The sequence below is a fragment of the Anser anser genome, assembly GCF_964211835.1.
Source record: "Anser anser genome assembly, chromosome: 30".
NCBI lineage: Eukaryota > Metazoa > Chordata > Aves > Anseriformes > Anatidae > Anser > Anser anser.
The window spans coordinates 2,130,805-2,151,166 of NC_139751.1; the positions used below are offsets into that span (position 1 = coordinate 2,130,805).

Consider the following 20,362-nt stretch of genomic DNA (forward strand, 5'->3'; position numbering starts at 1 on the left):
ACAAGGACAGCAGGGAAAGCCACAGCCGACACCAGGGGTTGTGCTGGGGTTACCGAGCGCAGGGGGATGCGGCGGCCGGGCGAGGACACAGCCAAAGCAGGGACTCGGCCCGTCGGGTGAGGGAAGGGGCAGCCGAACAGCAGCCAAAGATGAAGTTTGGCAAACATCAGGCACGAAGCGCGCTCGCTGGATGTCGTTCAAGCATTTCATCTGAGCTTGCACGGCGGGCGCTTCTGCCTGCCCCAGCTGGGCACGGGGACACTCGTCCGGCCCCAGGGGTGCAAAAAGCCACGGGGCTTTTCCCTCGCCCTGTGACAGCCTGCCTGGCATGGCTCTCAGAGCGGGGTGGCATTCGGGGTCTCGGCGGGACAGCGAGAAGCAGAAATGCCCCTTGCAGCAGCAGTGGCTTGCAGCCAGACGAGGGCTGAGCAGCGGAAGCAGCAGCGCTTCCGTGTTTAACATCACGGGGATGAGGCGCAAGCATCGAGGGCAGGAATCCTCCCCGAGCAGCCCCGCGGGGTGCTGAGACCCTGCTCAGCTGCCAAGGGTGCCCAGGATCGCTCTGCACCGGTTCACCTTCGCAGCTGCAGGAGCAAAGCCGAATTCAGCCCCGCTGCCTCTCCCAAACCGGTGCCCCCCGGCATCCCCCAAATCCCAGCTCCCACCGCTGAGCCCTGAGCACCTTCGTCAGGGGGAGACGGGGTGGTTTGAGCGGCCGCCAAACCCCTGGGGGTGTTATCAGCCGGCGGGGACGGGACAGGATGAGCGGTGACACGGCCAAAACTCAGTGCGATGGGAGCACAAACTGCAGTGGGGGGGTAACGGGATGCCATGGGCTGGCCGGGAAGCACACACCTCCTACGGCACGTGGGTTTGCACGGGAACCGGAGGGGAGGAAAGCTTGAAACAGAAAACAAAGCGATGAGCAAGCAGCGGGGCTTTAAATCGCGGGTCTCGGAGCCAAGCGCAGCAGCCCCAGCGGCTGCAGGGCCCCCAGCTCTGGCTGCCCCCCGCCGAGCAGGTCGTGTCCCCCCGACGCAGCTGAGCCGCGGATAACCAAAGCGATGCCGTTACAGATTTCATAGAGGGCTCTCCAGCTGCTCGGCCCCCGCCAACGTCCCAGCCTGCCCTAATTACAGGGGACGCCGGCCGCTTCCAGCGGGCACTTCGAGCCCCCGGGGAGCAGACGCCCCCCAGCCAGCCCCCGAAGCCCAGACGCCGCCGGGTGCCGTTTTCCCGGCCGGCCGCCGCTCCTCCTTCCCTCTCGTGCTCCCGCTTTGCCTCTCGGCCAGCCTCCGGCGTCAGCACGGGGCCCGGCGGCCGGCGTTGCACAAGGGCTGCCGGGGTGGGGAATAAGGGAATAAGAAAAATTCCACCTTTGGGGCACTGGGGACGCTGCTCGGTTTCGAGTCCCGCCGTCTGTTCGGGGAAGCGGAGGAGGGCTGCAGGCAGCATCTCCCTCCTGGCGCACCCACGGCCCTCGCCCATGGTCCCACGGAGTCGGGAAATTCCCCTTTCTCTTTCCAGCTTCTCCTCCTCTCTCCCTGGCTCCCGGAGGATGACTTTTTATTCTCCTCCCTTTAGGGGATTTTCAGTGCTGAGATCATAAACTGGGCCTCGCGGTGAGAAAGCTGAGCATCACCTGCTTGTGACTACAACCGCAAGCCTTCTCCCTGGAAAAGGGGAAAGTGGAGGGAGCAGCCCCGCGGGGTGCAGACCCCAGGCAAACCAGACCTTGCTGTGACATCGGGGAGGGGGATCACCGATGTCTGAGGACCCGGCTGCAGACGGACAAACAGCCCCAGGACACACTGAGCGCAGCTGGGACCCTCCCAAGGAGACTCCCTGATCCCAGCTGATGGGCACCGAGACAAGCACAAAAAATTCCCCGGCAATAACACAGCGGGGAGAGGACCAATGCAGCGCCACGAGGCTGCTGCGGCGACGCGTTATTTATCTCCCTGCTTTGCAGCAACACCTTTAGACCGTGCAGGCACGGGGGCAGCCAAGGGGAAGCCTGTCCCCTGTCCCCGCGTGCACACGCTGTAAACATCGGAGAGCTGATAAAAGCCAGGGGAAAACAGGGCAGAGACACCAAGAGAGGTGAATCGCCCGTGGGTTACGGGCGGCTGCGACACCCAGGTCCCTGGAGGGATGGATGTCCCTTCCCGAGTGCCAGGCAGCTGGCAAAAGGCAATTTTGGAGGACAAAAGGGATAACTTAAGCATTTTCTCGCCACCCAGGCAATAGGACCCTTCGTGCTGCTTTATCCTAGGAGAAATCAGGGGCTAGCAGGCAGGGCAGGCGGCGGTAACCCCGGGGTGGAAACCTGTCCTCATCTGCCCCATCCAAAGAGAAGCAGCCCCTGAGCACATCTCCCACCACCGTGGCTTCTCGCCTGGGCTGCGAGGTGGGTTTTGCCTCCGCTGATCGCCTGCCGCTGTAAGCTTGCCCTGTGCTTTACCCCACGCAGATAAGACGGGTGGAAAACCACAAATATTTGCTAATGCTGGCTGCAGAGAGCTCGGGGTTGAACCGCAGGCGTTGCGGCGGGGCCGGGGATCAGCCCGACGGCTGCTGCTGCCCCCAGCCCGGCCCTGACCCTCGCTGCTCCCACGCGCTCGCCGGGCTCAGCGTGTTCCTGCTGCCCTCCAGCCTCCACCTCGTCCCCTCCCCGGGGAGTCTTTCGCTCCCCGTGAATTTCGACACGCCAGATTCCCTTCGCCTCGTCGCGCTTCTCTGAGCGCCGGCTCCTCCAGCCCGTCACCGCAGCATCGAGCCCGCTGGCGACATCCCTGCAAACGTGGCTGAGGACGACGTCAAAACACAGCCTGGCTTTTAGGTCCAAGCACCCCAGGACTTGGGAAGGAGATGGGGCTGCCTGCACCAGACCTCAAATTAACACAAGCACAAGGCATGTCGACATCTGCCCTATTCCTCCTCCTCTTTACCCCCATCTCGCTCTTATTTCTGCTTCGGACCCATCGGCAGCGGAGCAAATCCAGCCCGTCCTTGCCCGTGGGACATCGCCACCAATGACAGCCGGGGGAAGACACGAGCTCCCGTCCAGAGTTTAAAGATCCCTGATGCGACCTATAAATAACAGCAGCACACCTTGTTCCCACTCGTTTAACCAGCACCAAAGTCCGCAGGAAGGTTATTTTTAGGCTCCTTGGTTAGGTTTCATTAATTCAGTAACAATTTGCTAAGGGGGTCGCTTACAAGTTAACTCCTGCCGAGAGCAGGCAGGTCCCGGACCCCGGCCTGGGCGCGCTGCGGCCGCTGAATTTTCCAGCCCTTCCCAGCTAATTAACTGGTACAAGTCAACACGTTTCCCTCGTTAGCAACGGCCACACCAAATGAGCCGCAGCAACCGGAGCCGTAAGCTTCCAGCAGGCAGCTTTGTGCACTGGGGCATGGCAGCGCTCTGCTTTTCAATAACGCGGCGCATTCTCTCCGCGCGTCGTGATTACGAGATAACATCGGTACAAGAAGCACCATCAGAGGAGCCGGGTCTCTGACCACCCTGGGGACATCCCAGGAGGCCTCCGAGCTGGTTTTTGGTGCAGAAGGCGCCGAACGGCGCTGCTCCAACCAAGAAAAGCTGCAACCATAGATGCCAAAGCAGCAAAACGCCAAGACCACGCTTTGCGCAGAGCATTTTTCAGGCTGCTTGGTCAGCTACGGAGATGGGCTGGCTCTTCGCTCCCGTCCAGCCGTTAAACCGAGGGTTGTGGCTGTTTCTGCGGGGCAAAATGCAGGACGCGGTCTGAGCTACCGTGGGCTCACCCATCCCTGTACTCACACACGAGAAAGGTTCCCGTGGCACGCTACCTGCTCTTTGCCCCTCCACCTCTCCCCAGGGCATTGCTGCCAGTTTAAAAGGAGACCCAGGGACCTTCCACTCCTGGGGATCTGCTCGATCTTTGCGACACCTGGAAATTCAGGCATTTTCTCCTGCAAACCCCTGCAAGTTCTGCTTTGCCGGAGGAGCCAGACCTGCGTTTCGGCAGCGCGCCGTGACGTCAGGCGCTGTTTGCTCTCTGCTTGTCGCGTAAGGACACCAGCAGCACTCCAATTTTCCAAGCTGGTTCCAAATCTTCAGGTCCATCAATCACGGGACACGATGTCCTGTTTGCAGAGTCTCCTAGCAGAGGGCTGTTATTTTGGTTTGAACGCTACGCGAGCGCCTGCCTTCTCCTGAAGACTTAAGACGGGGAAAGCGCGTAGGAGGAAGTGTGTCAAACAGCTTTTATTTCTAAAAGCTGCTTATCTAAAAATATCGTTGAAGAAAATAAATATTTGGACAACATTAGTCTGTTTGGACTGGGTTAAAAACTACTTTGCCTCCCTCTGCTATTTGCTTAAGTCTCCGCCGTGCACGTGGCTGGGCTCACGTTGCAAGAACAAGGGCCCAAAAAAAAGGCCCGAGAGGTTTCACAGAGCAAAAAGTCTGTCAATTCCACGTTGAATCGCCACCAAATGGCAAACCAGCCATACGGGGAAGCCCGTTTGGTTCTCCCTGCCTGCCGGGACAGGGCGAGGAGCTCGTGCTGCGCCAGGCCGATGGCTTTGCACGGGCAAGGCCGTGAGTTAATCAGCGACAGCCCCGGATGCGCTCCCCGTGGGGCTGCCCTCCAGCAGCCCGCAGAGACAGCCTGGCTCTGGCACAGGCAGCTCCCCACGCGGCTGACGGCCACGGGAACGGCCTCAATCATTAAATGAGCTCCTCTCAATCATTACCCACCACGTCCCCTGCCCTTTGCATCCTCTCCTTACAGAGCTTTTACAGCTTTACGCTCGCGCGCTTTCCTCCTGTGCCGTGCGTTGAGTGAGAAGGAAAAGGACATCGGAGAGCAAGGCAGGGCCCTTCCCCACGGGACGCCCGGCTGCATACTCACACTCCTTCATCATGCCGATGTCCACGCAGCGCTTCAGCCGGCAGGCCTGGCAGTGCCGCCGGTTGTCCTTGGTGATTTTGCAGTCGCCGTTGAACGGACACGTGAACATCGCCTTCCTCTTCATGCTTCGCCTGGAGAGGAGCAGAGAAAACACCCAACTCAGTTTTCAATGCACAAAAGGCCACTCCGGACATCCGAGGGGGGGGAGATGCATCACAAACCCAGCTCCCCAAATAGCTGGAGAAAAACCCCCAAGGGCGCGTCAGAAACGGCGCTGACCTGACGCCGTGCAGCTCAGCCGGTCTCCGGCAAGGACCAAGCTCGGAAGGCTGCACCTGGTCGCACACATCTACGGGTTTGATCTCCGAGGTCCAGTCACTACGGCACGGCACGGGAAGGGTGCCTTCTTAAAAGGACACCGCTTGGGGGTTCGAGCACCGCTTAACAGCTTGCTGGTTTCAAACTTACTTTGAAGCTGGAAAGGAGGTGGAAGGATTGTAGAGAACCCCCCACCCGAGCCACCAGCAACAAAAGAAAAGCAGAGGGTAGGCCAGCATGTACCAAAGCAGCGTCATTAAACATTTACCAGCCTTTAAAGCCCGGCTTTGCTAGAATAACTGGCTGGAGTGCGTGTTTGCGTGTGCACGAGAAAAATCTCACTGCAGGATACAAGAGAAACAACGCTTAACATAATAACCTCTTCTCCACCAAAACCACATCGTGCCACGTTAATCCGCTGCTACAATCAGGCCTGTAAATCTTCCAAGTACAAAGGGTCAAAGCCACAGCTCCCAGCGAAAAAACTCGCCTTCCTGCGCAGCCATGCAGCGCGACATCCACTAATGACACATTGCAGGCATAGCTGAGCTCGTCCATTCAGGGCGGTTTCGGAGATGCCACATCTTGGCTTTGGAGAAAGTTACTCAACGATCTCCCATCGGTGAGCAAAGCTTATCTTTATCTGCAAGCATTTCCACGCACGCCGCTGTGAAGTGAAGATGGAGGGAAACCAAGCCCGGGGCGCCTCCGGGCTGGAAAGTCAAAGCGAGGATGCTCAGAGGGGCAAACGCAGCAGAAAAGCCCTTGGGAGAGCGCAGCGTGCTGAGATGCAGCTTGGGTACGACAGCAAGAAACCAAACCTGGCCGCCCCCGAGCTGGCGCTGCATTTCAGAGCCTGGAGGGAACATCCTCTGCAAAGAGGAGCCGTGATAAAATTCCCTCGTGGTATCAAAAGGGTGGCGCGTGACCCTGAGCTCCCTGTGCAGATGACCCCAGGAGAAGGCAGAGAGGCAAGGGCAGACGGAGCTCCAGCCCAGGAACAGCGCCAAGGCTGCACGTATAGGGTATAAATATACGTTCCTGGGCTGCATGCAGCGTGCAATTAGAGGCTGCTTTAAAAAGGGAGATGTAAACAACGAGGCTTTGCTCTCCCTTCACCTAACGGATGAATAAATGCATTTAGGAAAACGAACGCAGGCAAGGCTGATGGCAGAGCCTCCACAACCTGCCTCACGCAGCGGTGCTCAGCTTGAAATTCGCGTTTCGCCCAGCAGCCGGCTCTCAGTTTTAATCATGTTTCTCTGGGTTTTCCCCTTTCACCAAGGCCAGCGGCACCTTTGCTTTCCCAGGAACAGGGACAAATGCTTCCCAAGCCAGGGGCGAAGCAGGATTTGGAACAGAGCACGCTGGAATCTCCCAGTTTCGGTGAACAACTCGGGTATTTTGAGTATCTGGAGCAGCATCTTCTCCCCTACAGCCCAGGGCAAGGCTGCGGAGGGCACAAACAAGAGAAAGATGAGGCCCTGGGGCAGGGAAAGATGTCCTGTGCGCAAACCAACATTATGGTTTGGTATGAAAATTGCAGCTTATCCAAATCCAGGGCAGCTGGGCACAATAGAGGGTTTCTGAGCAGCCGCTTCTCTGCCCTAGGGGTCGGCGGCTCGTGGCTCCAAAGCGCCCGGCCTTGCATCAGCGGTGCGGAGGAGCGTGAGCACACAGTGTCCTGCTCCGGTGTATTTTTGTAAAGCCCCAGAACCGGCCATTTCAAGGCTCATTTAGATCCACGTCCCAGGCAGGCTGCCGAATGTTAAAAATAACGAGATCCCTCCCTGCGCAAACGCAGCCTGCGGGCGGGAGCAAACACAGCCAGCGGCGAGGGAGCTGGGCTCTGCCCAGCAAGGAGCTCCGAGGCCTGTAAGCAGAGGTGGTGGGGAAAGGGGACAGCGTTTCCACGGGTGTCCTCCAACATCACCACTCGCTGCCTGCAAACAAGGAGCATCAAGCACTGCAAAGCACGGGGGGGCACCCATCGCTCGCAGGACGCCCACCTCGCGGGGACACGGAGCCCTCCTGCTTCGGCTGCACCCAACAGGACCGATCATCAAAGGGAGCCTCTGAATTTTTGTTTGCAAGATGAAATTTTGATGCACACAGCTCTCCCTACTCATAATCAAACCCCACAGCCGCCTTCTGAGCACCGCATCCTTCTCATCAGCCCCAGGAGCAGGCTGGGGACCACACCGGGGGTCTTTTTGGCACCAAGACTGTGGCAGAAGCGCCGTTCCCTGAGAAGCAGGGCATGGCCAAACTGCTTGGGATCGGATAATTCCCTATTCCTTCCTCATGCTCCTTCACAGCCCCCCGGGGAAGCCAACCACCAACAGCCAAGGCCTGGAGCAGGGCGGTGGCTCTAGGGCACTACTCATATTTTCTCCCCCAGATCCCGACTGCTCCATCCTCCGCTCCTGGGAGATGATCAGACAACTGCCCCTTGCCCCCAAAATGTCTTTAGAGACCCCCTGGCGCATTCTTGCTAGGGAAATATATTAGGAGCAGCCCTTTGAAGCGAGCCAAGGAGCAAGATTGGTGCTTGGTGTCTTCTGCTTGCTTTCCACCCCTTCCACAGGCAGCCCGGGCACCACCTTGGGCAGGTGCACGCCTCCTGCTGGGTGCTCAGCCCCATTCTCCAGGGTCCGGGATCACTCCTGGCCTCTGTGTCACCTGGATCTCAGCATCCTTTCCTCCCCCCATACTTAAAAATCACAGACCAGGCTCCCAGGCTGCCTCCCCTCCAGCAACAGCCACGTAGGTGCAGGAAGCCAACACAAGGGGACCGAGTGTTTTAAGCTAAACACCTCATGGCCCCAGGGAAGCACGCAAGAAAGGACGGATTTATTTTAAAATACAAAAAAAAAAGCCAGCAAAACAGCGTCATGTAGAACAGCGCAAAGAACAATTGGGGAGGATTATAGGAGTGGGAGATGCAGTGATGCAGACAGGATGGGTGGGGAGCTGCTAGGTTTTGAAACACCCGGAGCCTTTCCAAGCAGCTCTGCTATTAACACCCAGGGTCAGGGCGCTGGGGGAGCCCGGGACTACTGAAGAAACCAGAGGAGCCACGGATGCTTCAGCCAAGTCACAGCAGAACAAATCACCGGGGTTTGGCCGCATTATGAGAGCCCCTGAGCAAACAGCAGAGCTCAATAAAAGGCCACTGTTGCCGTTGGCATCATTAATAAACAGTGGACTTTGAAGCAAGCGGCCAAAGGTTGGCTCGTGCCTGTTTGTGCCGCGGGTTACGTGCACGTCTGAGCACCCAGAGGTGCCCGTAAATTCCTAATGCCTTTTATAGAGCCATTAAACCCAGGACCCTCCTGGGTGATTTCACGCTGGATTAATGCTGGGAAATCACACACGGGTACGGCCCCCGAGGCAGATGAGAGCGACCCGGAGGTCCTTCACCCTCAGCTTGTGCTGCTGCAGCTCGATGCTCCCAGCCGCTCGCCCTCTTTTAGCTCCTTGCAGTGCAAGGCTGACCCCCAGGGAACAGCCACCAGGAACTGGCACCTGGGCAGCCATCCTCCAAAAACCTGCTCAGGGAAAACAAGCTGATTTTTTTTTTTAATTGCACGTAAGCGCAAGCTGTTGTTACAAAGCACGAGGTGCTTGCGAAGGGATCCTTAGCTTTTCTGGGGGAGTTGTAGGGGTCCAGGCTCCCCCGCTGCAGCCTTCTCAGGCAGAAAGCACTTGGATCTTGTGGCAGCAGCAAGCATTAATTAACTCAAGGGTTGAAAATGGCTGGTAAACAAGCTTGTTTCAGCAAGAGGGAACACACCAAGACCTAGCATGGGGACAGCGTGTCTGGGAAGGTTGATTAAAAAACATGGAACGAGCCTCAAATTGAAAATAAAGGCCTTATATGGGGCATGAAGGGCTAGCTGAAGATGGGAGCTTCTCACCTCATTAAAACGTCTGTTCAGAAATACTGTCACAATCGTACGTCGTACATGGTTACACCAGTGAGATAATAGAGAAAGGGGAAATGCAGCAGCACTGGAGCCTCGTCGCACCCAGTTAAGGGTTTGTCAAGCAGCACCAGTCATTTCAGGGGTCGAGAGCCACTTCAGCGGCCACCACATGCACACGGGGGACGGGGAAGGTTGGGGACCCCAAGTCAGAGCACGGAGGAGGGCACCTGAGAGAAGAGCTCGTCATTTAGCAGCAGCAGCGATTGAGGAAAATGTTGTTGCTCAAGTTGGCCAGGGTTCAGGCCGGCTGCAAGCCTGTGGTATGTGAAAAACCCCCATCTAGCCCCGAAATTCCTGCACGAGGAGGAGTCACGATTTTGCTGTGAAAGCCCGGGCTCTGCTTGATGTAAGAGCCCTGCTCGGCGTGCAAAGCCTCGAGCTCTGCTCTTTGCAATCCCCCAGCCACCTGCTGCTGCCATCTCATTACAGTGCAAAATACTTGAGCAAGGCTTTTCCCAGCCAGTCCCACGCCAGTCATTATCTTACTTGGTCTCACCAGCACTTAGTCATTCTCTCACTTGGTGCAAGCGACCTGAACTCCCACGTGAATGGCTCAGCACCGTCGCTGCAGACACACGAGCCGCTAACAAACATCCACAAGCCTGCGGCCCCCACAGCTCTGAGATGTTTGTGCTTTGGGTCAAGCCAGAGACTGCTCAAGACTCCCACCTGGCAGCGGAAAAAAGCCTCAGAAGAGCTGCACGTCCAGCCTACAGCTGCTTTAGGCTCCAGGAGCGGGGAGGGAAAGGCTGCTCGAGCTGGGGAGCAGCTCGGTGCCACCTCCAGCAGCGGGCAGGTTTCCCCGCGCATCTCCCACTACAGAAGCGCGCAGAGCTTCTGAGCAGACAGGCTGCTTTAAAGACAAGCTTGTGCCCAGCAAACCAGCCTAGTTTTCAAAAACCGCTCATTTCAGGTGTGTTTTTTCCCAACCCATAGTGTGCTAGGGGCTTCTATGCTCCTGTCCACGCAGCACGTGGAGGTCTGCAAGGCTCCCAGAGAGATGGTTATGGGGAAAATTATTCTGCAGCAGTGGATCGCCATGGCAAGCCACAAAAAGGGAAGTGCTTTGGGGCCTCTCCGTTGTCGAGGTCTGCAGGCATATCAGCTGGTTGCAATGCGGGCACAGGGCCGGCAGAGCCGCCCGCAGCCCAGCGCTGTAGGGCTGCAGGTAACGAGCCACAGCCAGGCAGCACCCCAAGGACCACGTCACCTTCTCCTCAAAGCTCGAGGACGGCAGGGTAAGCCTCCTTTCTCCCCAGAGATTCGCTCACCTGAAGAAGCCCTTGCAGCCTTCGCAGGTCATGGCGTTGAAGTGAAAGCCCGTGGCTCTGTCCCCACAGACCCCACAGATTCGGGGCACGTTCCTGTCGAACTCGCCGGCTGGGTCGGGAAGCGACGTGCTGGCAGCCACGGTCTCCATGTCTGGGGGAGCAGAGGAAGGCAGGTATTTATTTCCAGCTGTCACAGCTTCACAAAAAGCTAATTAGGTGCAAGTAAAGGATATCTCCTTACATTCAACGTGATCCGATGAGAAAAGCTTCCAATCCCCCCTGCCCATGCTCCCAGCCTTAAACACACTGCAGAACGTGCTCACATTTATCCGTTCTTAAATGGGAAGGGTCCTACAGCCCACCCCAAACCCTGATCTTTTTTTTTTCTCCCCACTCCTTTGTGTTTGTTGTCGAGAAAAAAACCTTGAAAGGACCCAAATTCACCCAAACCAGAGCTGCAAAACCACAGGGAAAGAGGTCACACCGCCTGCCAGCTAGAGCAGAATTTCCCTTGTGCACAGACAGGAAGCGACACCAGCACACTCATGCCAGCTCCCGTAAGTGAGAAAAATCCCAAACGCAAGTCAACTGAACGTTGTTTAAAAAAAAAAAAATCCTCAGCAGGGACGTAAACAAGGGAGGAAGGAAACAGTGCTCCTAGCGCAGAGCATGTGCAACGTAACTGAAATAAATATTAAAAGGGAGCTTTTAATAGGCTTTCCCTGGCTCATGATATCCACCAGCACAAGTCTATCTGCTGTTACAAAGACGAAATATCTAAAAGCAAGAAAATAAAGGTTAGGAGCTTCCACGGTGCCAGGTCTCGGTAAGGACCCCACAGCCTGTGTCTCCAGACGGCACCACCCCGCAGCTCAGCTCCTGTGCCCCCGTGTCCCCACGCACAGGACGCATTATTCCATTCGTGCATCTCAGGATGAGAGATTTTCAAGTTGATTCGAGAGCTTCAAGCGACCTTTTTTCCTGTTTCTTTTTTTTCCTTTTTTTTTAAAGTTTTATTTATGTATATTCTCAAGAGGTGCTGCAGATAGCTGCTGTCTAGGCCTAGTCTGCTCTCAGAAGGCTTCCAGCTGATGCATTGTCCTGTACAAAACATCATCAGTCACTCGGTGACTGCAGACAACGAGTCTGGAACAAAAGCGAGTTCAGAAAAAAAAAAAAACAGAACAACAAGAGCCCAACCCTCAAGAGCAATTTAAACCCCACCGTACGTCTGCCAGACTGCTGGTGCTCGATGCCAGAGGAGCCTGGACTCCTCTCGACCCGCTGCTGGGGACAGAGCCCTGCAGAGGTTGCCCACGAAGCCCCAGACCGCAGCTGGCAACGCACGAGGGAGATGCCCCCAGAGCACCTGGGGACCCCTGGGTCCCAAAGCAGCTGCAGCAGCTCTCAGTTCTTGGTTTCTCGTGTACCTCGCTTGAAATTTAGCATGACCGAGGCTCCTTTAGCTAGGGGTCCTGTACGGAAAGGGACAGGAGCCCCAGGAGGGCTGGCATTTACCTGGGTCTGGGAGATAAGCCATGTCCTGCCGGTGCGCTTCCCAGGAGCTCTGGAGCTGGGACATGGACCCACCTGCAACGACACGGACAGGACAGTCTGAGACTGCTCCGAGGTCGACGAGCCGGGGCAGGCCGACCACAGCTCGCACCCCGAGAGGCGTGGGGTGACCCGGAGGCAGCCAGCCCCACCGGGCACCACGCGCCGGGTTCCCACCGCGGATCCGGGAGGAGATGTCGCAACGCTCCGGCACGTTGCTGGGGGAGCCCGGGGAACGCGGCGAGAGAGAGAAAGAGCAAGGGCACGGGAAGGAAAAGGCAGCGAGAGCCGCACGGCTCGTTCCCTTCACCTCGGTAATATTTTCCTATAAATTTCAATTTCACAATTCAGCCTGTCAGGCGCTCAGCGGCGTGCGACCCGCCGGCTCGCGGGGGATGGCGCAAAGCGGAGCTGGATGGCTGCTATAAACGCGGGTCCTCGCACAGCAGAGCATGCATCTTCAAAGTCAATGGGATCACTGCGGCGCTGAGAGCCGAGGATGGGGAGGTTTCGGAGGTTTTGCTCCCTCCTCACGTCACTTTGTTCTTTCAGCTTGCAGACGGAAGCACCACACCAGCGCTGGGCTAACACGGTCTTAAAATAGGGATAGGAAAAAGGTTTTCAGAGATGGGAACGAGGTTTTAAGGTGCTTGGCCTTCCTTAAGCTTCCCCTTGTCTTGGGGAGCAGGGGAGCTGGGTGGTTTATCCTTGGGGGTCACCACACTGCTCCCAACACAACCTCACAGCCCAAAGTGATGACAGTGCCATAAGACCCCCCTGCGGAGACCCCAGAGCTCGCTCCCGGGTGTGCAGACACCCGAAGCATCCACCAGACACCACGGCACCTGTGCTCCTCCAGCACCTCGTGCTGCTCCTGCTCTGCCCCCCTTCCCAGGACCACGCAGAGGGGCGCTGACACCCCCGGGATGGGGAAAGCAGGCGCTGGTGGCAGCCTAGGGGAGGTCTCCCGCCGCCCTCGTCGCGCCTCTCGCGCTCTGCCAGCTCTCCGTGAAGAAGCAGGAGGTGATTTGCTCACCGCTGCTCGTTAGGGAGCAGCAAGCCTGCGCCGGCCGCAATTCCCGCAGGGATGATGGCGCGGCGTCGAGCTGCCGTCGCAGACTTCTTGGAAAACCTTACTCAGCCCCATCATGGACGTGACGTCGGCAGGCGGGGTGGAGCGCGCGCAGGAGTTTCCCTCCACCCCCACGAAAGGTCGTTCATTCATCAAACGTGACATTTAGCCTTCACCTCTTGGAAAAAAAAAAGCAAAATAATTTGTTTTTAAAAGCGCTGACCTCTCCCCACCGGGCACCCAAAAAGTCAGGCTAGTTTTGCAGCAGTCGCAGCAAAGTTTCGGTGAGCTGGCTTGCAGCCGCAAGCAGAGCAGCCCTGCTTTGTTAAATTTAAGGTTTTGCACCGCCTCAAACCCAAGGCTCCACAAACAGGTCAGGAGACTTGATTTCCAGTGACCCCTATTTTTTTTTTTTCTCTGGTTTGTACAGAGTTGTAGCAGCTCGAACAGCCCCAAGACGCCGGCGGGGAAGGCTGTGTGGTCGCACTCAGTCGCAGCGCCCCGCCGGGATGCTGCCAGATGACACTCGGGGAAAGGAGCAGCACAGAAGCTGCCGTGCCCGGGGTTTGAGCACCTGGGAAATGCTCACCTGCTGGAGACACGTCGAGGGGGGAGAAGAGCGCAGCTCGATCAGCCAGCTCTGTGCAAAGCGCTGCCAGCAGCTGTTATTTCGGCCAGGGCTGCGACAGATCCCACGTACCCGGGCTGAGACAGCCGGGGGGACGCTGAGAGCGCAGGCATGGGGCAGGAGGTCAGCAGCCGTGCTCGGGGAGGGCAGCAGGAGAGCTGGGGAACAAACCTGGTGGGAGCAGGACACCTGGGAGCATCCTGGGGAGGGGGCTGACATTCCCTAGGTGCGCCCAATTCCCTTCAAACTGGGGTAGAGTCATCCTGAAGATGGGCATAAAAGCCATCGAGCCATAATAGCCACCAAACCCGCAACCTGTTGGCCACAGGCTGGGACAACAGGCAGAGGGTAGAGAGGGAACTTGAACAAGAACCGAGTGCGGGAAGTTGTACCTGCTGCTGAGCCCAAGGGAGGAAGGATTCTCTGCTTTTAAGCCCGTATTTGCGTCTGAGTCCCCCCGGTAACCGCTCAGACTCCGGTAGGAAGCGTTTTGCTGAAGCGTTTTCTCGTGCTTTATCACTTTCCTTTTTCTCCTGCCAGCTTGCCGTTGCAAAACCCGCGCTCGCGGCTCTTCAAGGCTTGGCAGAAGGGAGAAGGCTCCGGAGGATGACGGCTCCCGCTGAAAGCCTTACTCACCCGCTCTCAGCGTCTGCTTCCTCCCCAGCACCGCGGCGCTGAGACGCTGCCTCCCGACAGCACGTTCCCCTCCTGGCATCAGCAGAGGTCGGAGCAAAGGCTAGCACAAAGCCGGCTCGGACAGCTGCTGCACAAACCCCGGCTCGGCGGGCTTGGCTTCAGATGCCCCCCGCTTTCCCGACGCGCAGGGCCAGGAACGCATTTTTGACATCAACTCCCAGGAGAGAAAAAGCCTTTAAAGAGACTGTTAGGGGCTCTGCGTGCTTTCAGCGAGCCAGGTTTTCCTTGCTGAAAGCAACAGGCGAGAGCTCAGGGAAAACGGGAGCTTGCGGTGCTCGGGAGGAGGAGGGGCAGGGGCAGGGGCAGCAGAGCCGTGCCTGGATGCTCACGGGGCAGTCAGACCCCTTACACCTCGCACCAGGCAAATTCACAACTAGAATTAAGACCAAGGCTTTGTCTGGCTGAGGGTGCAAATATAAGGAGCCCGTATCCAGCCTCCCGTGCCCAGGAGGCTCCGGCTTCACCATCGTGCTGAAGATTTGGGGAGAAAGCGAGCCAGTTAAGGAATGGCTGAGCCTTCCCCGGACAGTGTGGGTGGCACCTCCTTGAAGAGGCTTTAAAGCCTTCAGTGTTTTGAGACTAACAACCTTAAACGTTCGCAGGATACAGAAAATACCGTTACAATAGCAGGAAAATATTTGTCAAGTTCTCAATATCTTTGTTTCCCCATCGAAACACATTTTTGGGTTCGTTTCTTTGCCAAGCAAAACAAAAAGCTTTACTCACACAGCCTGAAAAGAACAGGCTGGCTTCTTACGCCTAAGCAAATCCTCACCCCAACGCCTCTTCGACTTGCTGCTGAAGACTCTGCTTAGTCTTGGAGAGGCCCGTTCATTCACACGGAGGTTTTTTTTTACTATTTCCCTGGCTCTCACACTCAATTAACATCGCTGTTGACACATCAAAACAAAGCGGTGCTCCGCGGAGCATCCCCAGAGCCGCTGGCAATGCACTTGCATCTCGAGAAGATATTCCAGTACAAATCAGCCTATTCAAAACATCCAGTCACGGCATGCGAGCAACCCCTTTCTCTATTAAAAAGGCAATTAAATCATTTCCTTCTGTAGCTCCAGGGAGCCCTGCTGCTGCTCTCCGTGAGATTTATTAGGGGAGCTGACTGACAGCCTCCCGCGAGGACGAAGCGCTGCTTCCACGGGCACATCTGGAGCCCAGCACCGGTCCGTGCGGGGACGGTGGCTCCGCACACAGCACATGGATGGACGGAGCAGGTGAAGCTCCCTGCACTACGCTCACCTCCGTTTCTGGGTTAGAAGCACGCTGTCATTTCTTTTTGCAACACCCAGAGTGGCTGCAACCTCCTGGGAGCTGGGCAAGGAGGCTGTCGAGGCTGGCAGAGTCAGGAGCCTGGCAGCTCTTTTATCACCTGCTGCAAGCCAGCTCCTGCCACCCCTTCCCCCATTAACCTGATCAGATGCAAAACCCTCCTGGAGCGCTACCAACGCCCCCAGACCTGGGCTGGAGGCGCCTCCGCGCCAGGAACACGTAAGCATGACAATTCCTACCCCGGAGAGGCCAGACACTCCCAGTCTGCAAACAGCATGTCGCTGCCGTGAGACAGCCGCGCGGCAGCTGGAGGAGCTAACACCAGCAGCCTCGAGAAGGTCAAAGGGACCCGAAAACCCCACTCGAAGGATGCTCATCACCTTCCCCAGGAGGAATCGGGGGCTGTCCAAATGCTTCGTGGTGCTGGACAGAGCAAGCCCAGAGACGCGCGAAACTCAATCACAGCCACCCCAGCGCATCCCTGTGACGCGGTTAGGAGCAGACACCGGTGCCTTGGTGACAACGCTCAAATAAAGCAGCATTTATGGAGCGGGATCAGGCCTGCTCTCAGCCCTGTGGGGCACTTCCCACCCACTGGGGCTGGTGGGGACCCAGAAGATGGGATATTTGGGTTTCCACAGCCATCGTGCTGATACCGCCCTTCCCGGCTCTTTGGGAAAGGGCGATGGCTTTCCCCGGGTGTCAGAGAAACCCAAACCCTGCAGAACAGCTCCAGGAGACCTCGCGAGCACACAGGAGCGTGCGACCCTCCAAAATCTGTCCCTCACCCCTCGGTGCAGCGACACGGCCTCAAGCAAGCGCATGCACGGGGCAGGTCCGAGGGCCGTGGACGTGTTTCCTCTTGCCCCACCTTGCACCACTGCAGGCTGAAATCTGGGGCTGGAGTCCAGGCACAAACGGCACCAACAGGCAGGAGAAGGAGCAGGGGACACCGTGGCCGGAGACAAGCATCGTGATGCAAGCCTTCAACAGCTTTCCTAGCATGGAGAGGCAGGAGAAAAACATCTGGCCATACACAAGCTCTTTTACCACATCAGCCAAGTATCTTTATGGGATCTCACATTGCAATTAGGCAACAAATCCTTACATGTGCAGGTAAAAGCAGAAAATATTTCTGAGCGCCGTTCCCCTGACGGGGAGGAATGAAGTAAACAGATTTCCAGATTACCGCTCGGGCACAGCATCAAAAATACCTCCAACCTGACTCCTCGCTGGCACGACGCTTTGTCATCGAGGCCACGAAGAAGTAGCCAGAGCCCACACTGCAGAAACCCCGCTGGATCCGTGAGCCGAGGACACCACCAGCAGGATCACTAATATGGGATTTTTGTGAGCACCAGATCTTCCCTCAACCTCACCTTCAACAAATAGATGGAAGCAACTTTTCACATGGCTGCAACTCAGAGCTGGTGGATTGCCCTGTTTTTCTTTTTCAGCTTGTATCATGGCTTTGTGGCACAAGCCAGTACCTCTTGGTGTCGCCTCGGTTGGCCACAGGCACAAGGAGAGATGGAGGAGGTCTTGTTCGAGCCCACCTGGCTCAGGCTCTGCCTTTGTTCCCAGCCACGACCCTCTCCGAGCCGTGCAACCCTCTCTGGACCAGCTTGACGCAAGAGCTTGCAGACAGAGCCAGCTCTCAGGACCGGCTGCCAACTGGGATGAGCAAGCCCGGCACACCCCACCTGCCCATCGGCTGCCGATAAGGGTAATTAATAAGGGCAATTAACAGAGACGAGCGCTCGGTTACGGCATCGCTGGAGCGCCCACGGAGCCCCCGTCCCTCTCTGGAGGAGCCACCGCGGCGGCAGAGCGCACGGCGAGCACCGAGCCACGCAGGGGCTACCGTGGGCTCCCCCTGGGCACCGGAGCTTGCCGAGCCCCCTTCCTACCTCTGACCAGCTCCTGACGTCCACCAGCACGGGGAGGATCTGCCTCGGGGACCCTCGTCCAGAAGCAATGCCCAAAAATCGCTCGGAGCACCACCCTGGGGTGAAGCTGTTGCGTTTTAGCATCACGTACCTGTGATTCATTTAGAGATTCAGAGCCCCAAAACATTTCTAGAGCAAGAGCAGTCATAAAAGCTTTCAGATAGGGGCAACGTTTCGGCAAAGCCTTGTTCTCATAGACTTTGATTTCAAAGAAGACGTCGAGCAATGGTTCAGCACCGACATCACGCAAAAAAAGTCTCACACACCTCGAGTCCACATGCAGATCACTGCCTCTTTATGAACTTCAGCGTCCTGGGTAATTTTGGCCCCTTTGTCCCAATCAGGCCCAAAATATTCCTACAGTATAAGCCAGTCCCAACCCCAGTGCCTCCAGTCTGAGCGGGTAACCACCAGTTGCTCTTCTCCTCGCAAGCCTGAGCAGCCCCAGGCCTGGGGCACCCCCGAAAGCAGGGTCCAGCAGCACTGGGGTCCCACACGGGTTTGGGGGTGAAGCAACCAGCTCAGCCCCTCACCAGCGCCCTGCCAAACGGGGGCTGGTTCCCAGCAATGGGGTGAACAATTCCCATTTCCCCTCATAGGAGGTGACAGGAGATGACCGCCACGTGCTTTGAAGGGGAACAGGAAGGCAGGAGACGCCTCTCCCAGCCTCGTCCGAGCCCTTTTTCCTTGTCTGGCACCAAACCCCACGGGCTGCCTGCCCCAGAACAGAAACGCGGGGTTTTAGCAGGAAGAATGCCCCGAGCGCGGGGGGAGATGCAGCTGGTGCCAGCTCCAGCCACCACCGATACAAAAACCAGGAAAAAAAGAGAGGGAAGGGTGAAGGTTTGCCAACCGATAACGTGCACGCAAGGCAGATCAAACACACCCGTGCTGGGACAACTCACCCCAGGAACGAGGCAGTGGCTCTGAGCTCCGGTGCCACAGGCAGGGGTCCAACACATCAGCCCCAGCGCTTGGCCCCGCAGACCCCATTACACAGCTGATATCCCCCGTTTGCTCCATCCCTCCTCAAAGCTCCCCCCCTCCAAAGCGGCTGCATTTAAGGTGCAGCAGCACATAATGGTGCACATCAGCAACTGGTGCACGTTAATAAAGCACGGCCACGGACGGTCCCTGCACTCCGAAGGAGAAGCAAGGTCCCTGACCACTGCCTCTGCACATTTCGGGAGGGATGCCTGCCCTCCCCGTGAGCATCACCCGCAGACGCCGAGTTTGTTTCGCAGCCTCGCGAGGACCGTGACTCGCAGAGAGCAAACAGACCCCGACCACGCAGCCTGAGGCTCGAGGGACGACCTAGAAAACAGCACAGCATCCAGTGGAGAGAGCCCACGGCAGCGGGGCGAGCTGCAGGCTGCCTCGCTTCCTGCGCGGAGCCACGGGAGGATGTTAGTCATGAATGAGAAGTGGTAAGATGACAAAAAAAAAAAGTCATCAGACCTGTGCAATGAAAGTTGTATTGGTTTCCCTTGGCCCAGAAGCTGTTGCATGTGTTTGTGATTTGTTTAAGGAGAAAGGCAGCTGTTAGATGTTAAGCTGGATTATCTCCAAAGTGGTTTATGTGCTGCTATCGTGCTGCACTCACAGCAAAGTGATTTAAAACTCCGGCACGGCTGCCAGCCTGCTCTGCCTAAAACACGGTGCCTTGGTTATGCCCAAACCCAGCTACTCAGCATCCGGAACAGAACCTCATTTATTCCTCCCAATCCGCCAGCCCCATGCTGCTCCAACAGGGCACCCAGCCCTTCTTCCACACCCAGCTCAGCAGCCGAAACCCACGGTGCTTCCTCAGCTCAGCCCAGCCTGACAGAAAAGCACTTTTTGGCTCAAGCACAGAACGAGCCGGTTTAGACCAAAATCTTCCCGGCCCTTCCTGCGCCCACGAGCAGCTCTGCTGGCGCTGAGCACCCCGAGGAGCAGCAGCCGGGCTGACACACTGCTTCAGGGGGCAGTTCTGGTCACTGATGCTCTTCATGCCTCTGTCACCCCAAAACCTGCAGGGCATGGGGACTGTCACCATCGGTGCAGCCCTTCAGCCGCATCCGAGGGGTTTGTTCTGTGCACTTTTGCCTCTAAATGGGAGCTCCGGTCTGTCAAAACCGGTCCGGAGCGAACACACGTGGCGTGTTCACACTTGCACGTTGGCCAAGCCGCCGCCAGGATCCCTTCCCACTGCAAACCAGGGCTAAAAACGCCGCAGGCAGCGCGACAGCAGCGTGGGAGCCCAACTTCATCCCTCCTGAGGGGATGCTGGAGGCGCCGCGCGACACCTTCAGCCCCGAGGTCGGCAGGAAGGCACGAGCGTTGGTTTGCAGGAAGGATTTGACCCCTCGTGGCTCACCAAAACAGCCCGCAAGCCGCTCTGGGTTCGGTGGAAGGGCCTGATCCTGGCCGTGCCTCAGGCACACCGAGCTGGCCTCCGCACGAGGTGCTCCGAGCGCTGGTCCCTGTGAAGGTGCAGCAGTGGGATTGCTCCTTGCCTGCCTCTGGGGGAAGCTGCTTAAGGCAAGACAGCTATTTAACAGCCAGCACCGTCCCTGCCTCTAATATTCATTAGCTCATGGGGGAAAAAAAGAGGGACAAAGCACACAAAAAAAATAAAAAATAGTCCTGCTATATTTCGCCTGCCCCCCCCATGTGTCTACGACTTACCGCAGGCTGCGGAAGCCGAGGAAGAAGCCA

General features: G+C 57.3%; 1 protein-coding gene across 10 annotated transcripts in view; it reads right to left on the bottom strand.

The window, feature by feature from the left end:
- Positions 1 to 20,362, bottom strand: part of VDR (vitamin D receptor) — a 34,931-nt gene that overhangs the window by 4,716 nt on the left and 9,853 nt on the right. For 5 of the 10 annotated variants that reach the window (XM_083814408.1, XM_083814410.1, XM_083814411.1 and 2 more), the window contains 3 exons: positions 11,998 to 12,069; positions 10,480 to 10,630; positions 4,902 to 5,032 (listed from right to left, as the gene is read on the bottom strand). In XM_083814408.1, coding sequence (XP_083670534.1) covers positions 4,902 to 5,032; positions 10,480 to 10,630; positions 11,998 to 12,061 — 346 coding nt within the window. In that variant the 5' untranslated portion in view covers positions 12,062 to 12,069. The other 5 variants (XM_083814415.1, XM_083814416.1, XM_083814414.1 and 2 more) reach the window with 5 other exon arrangements.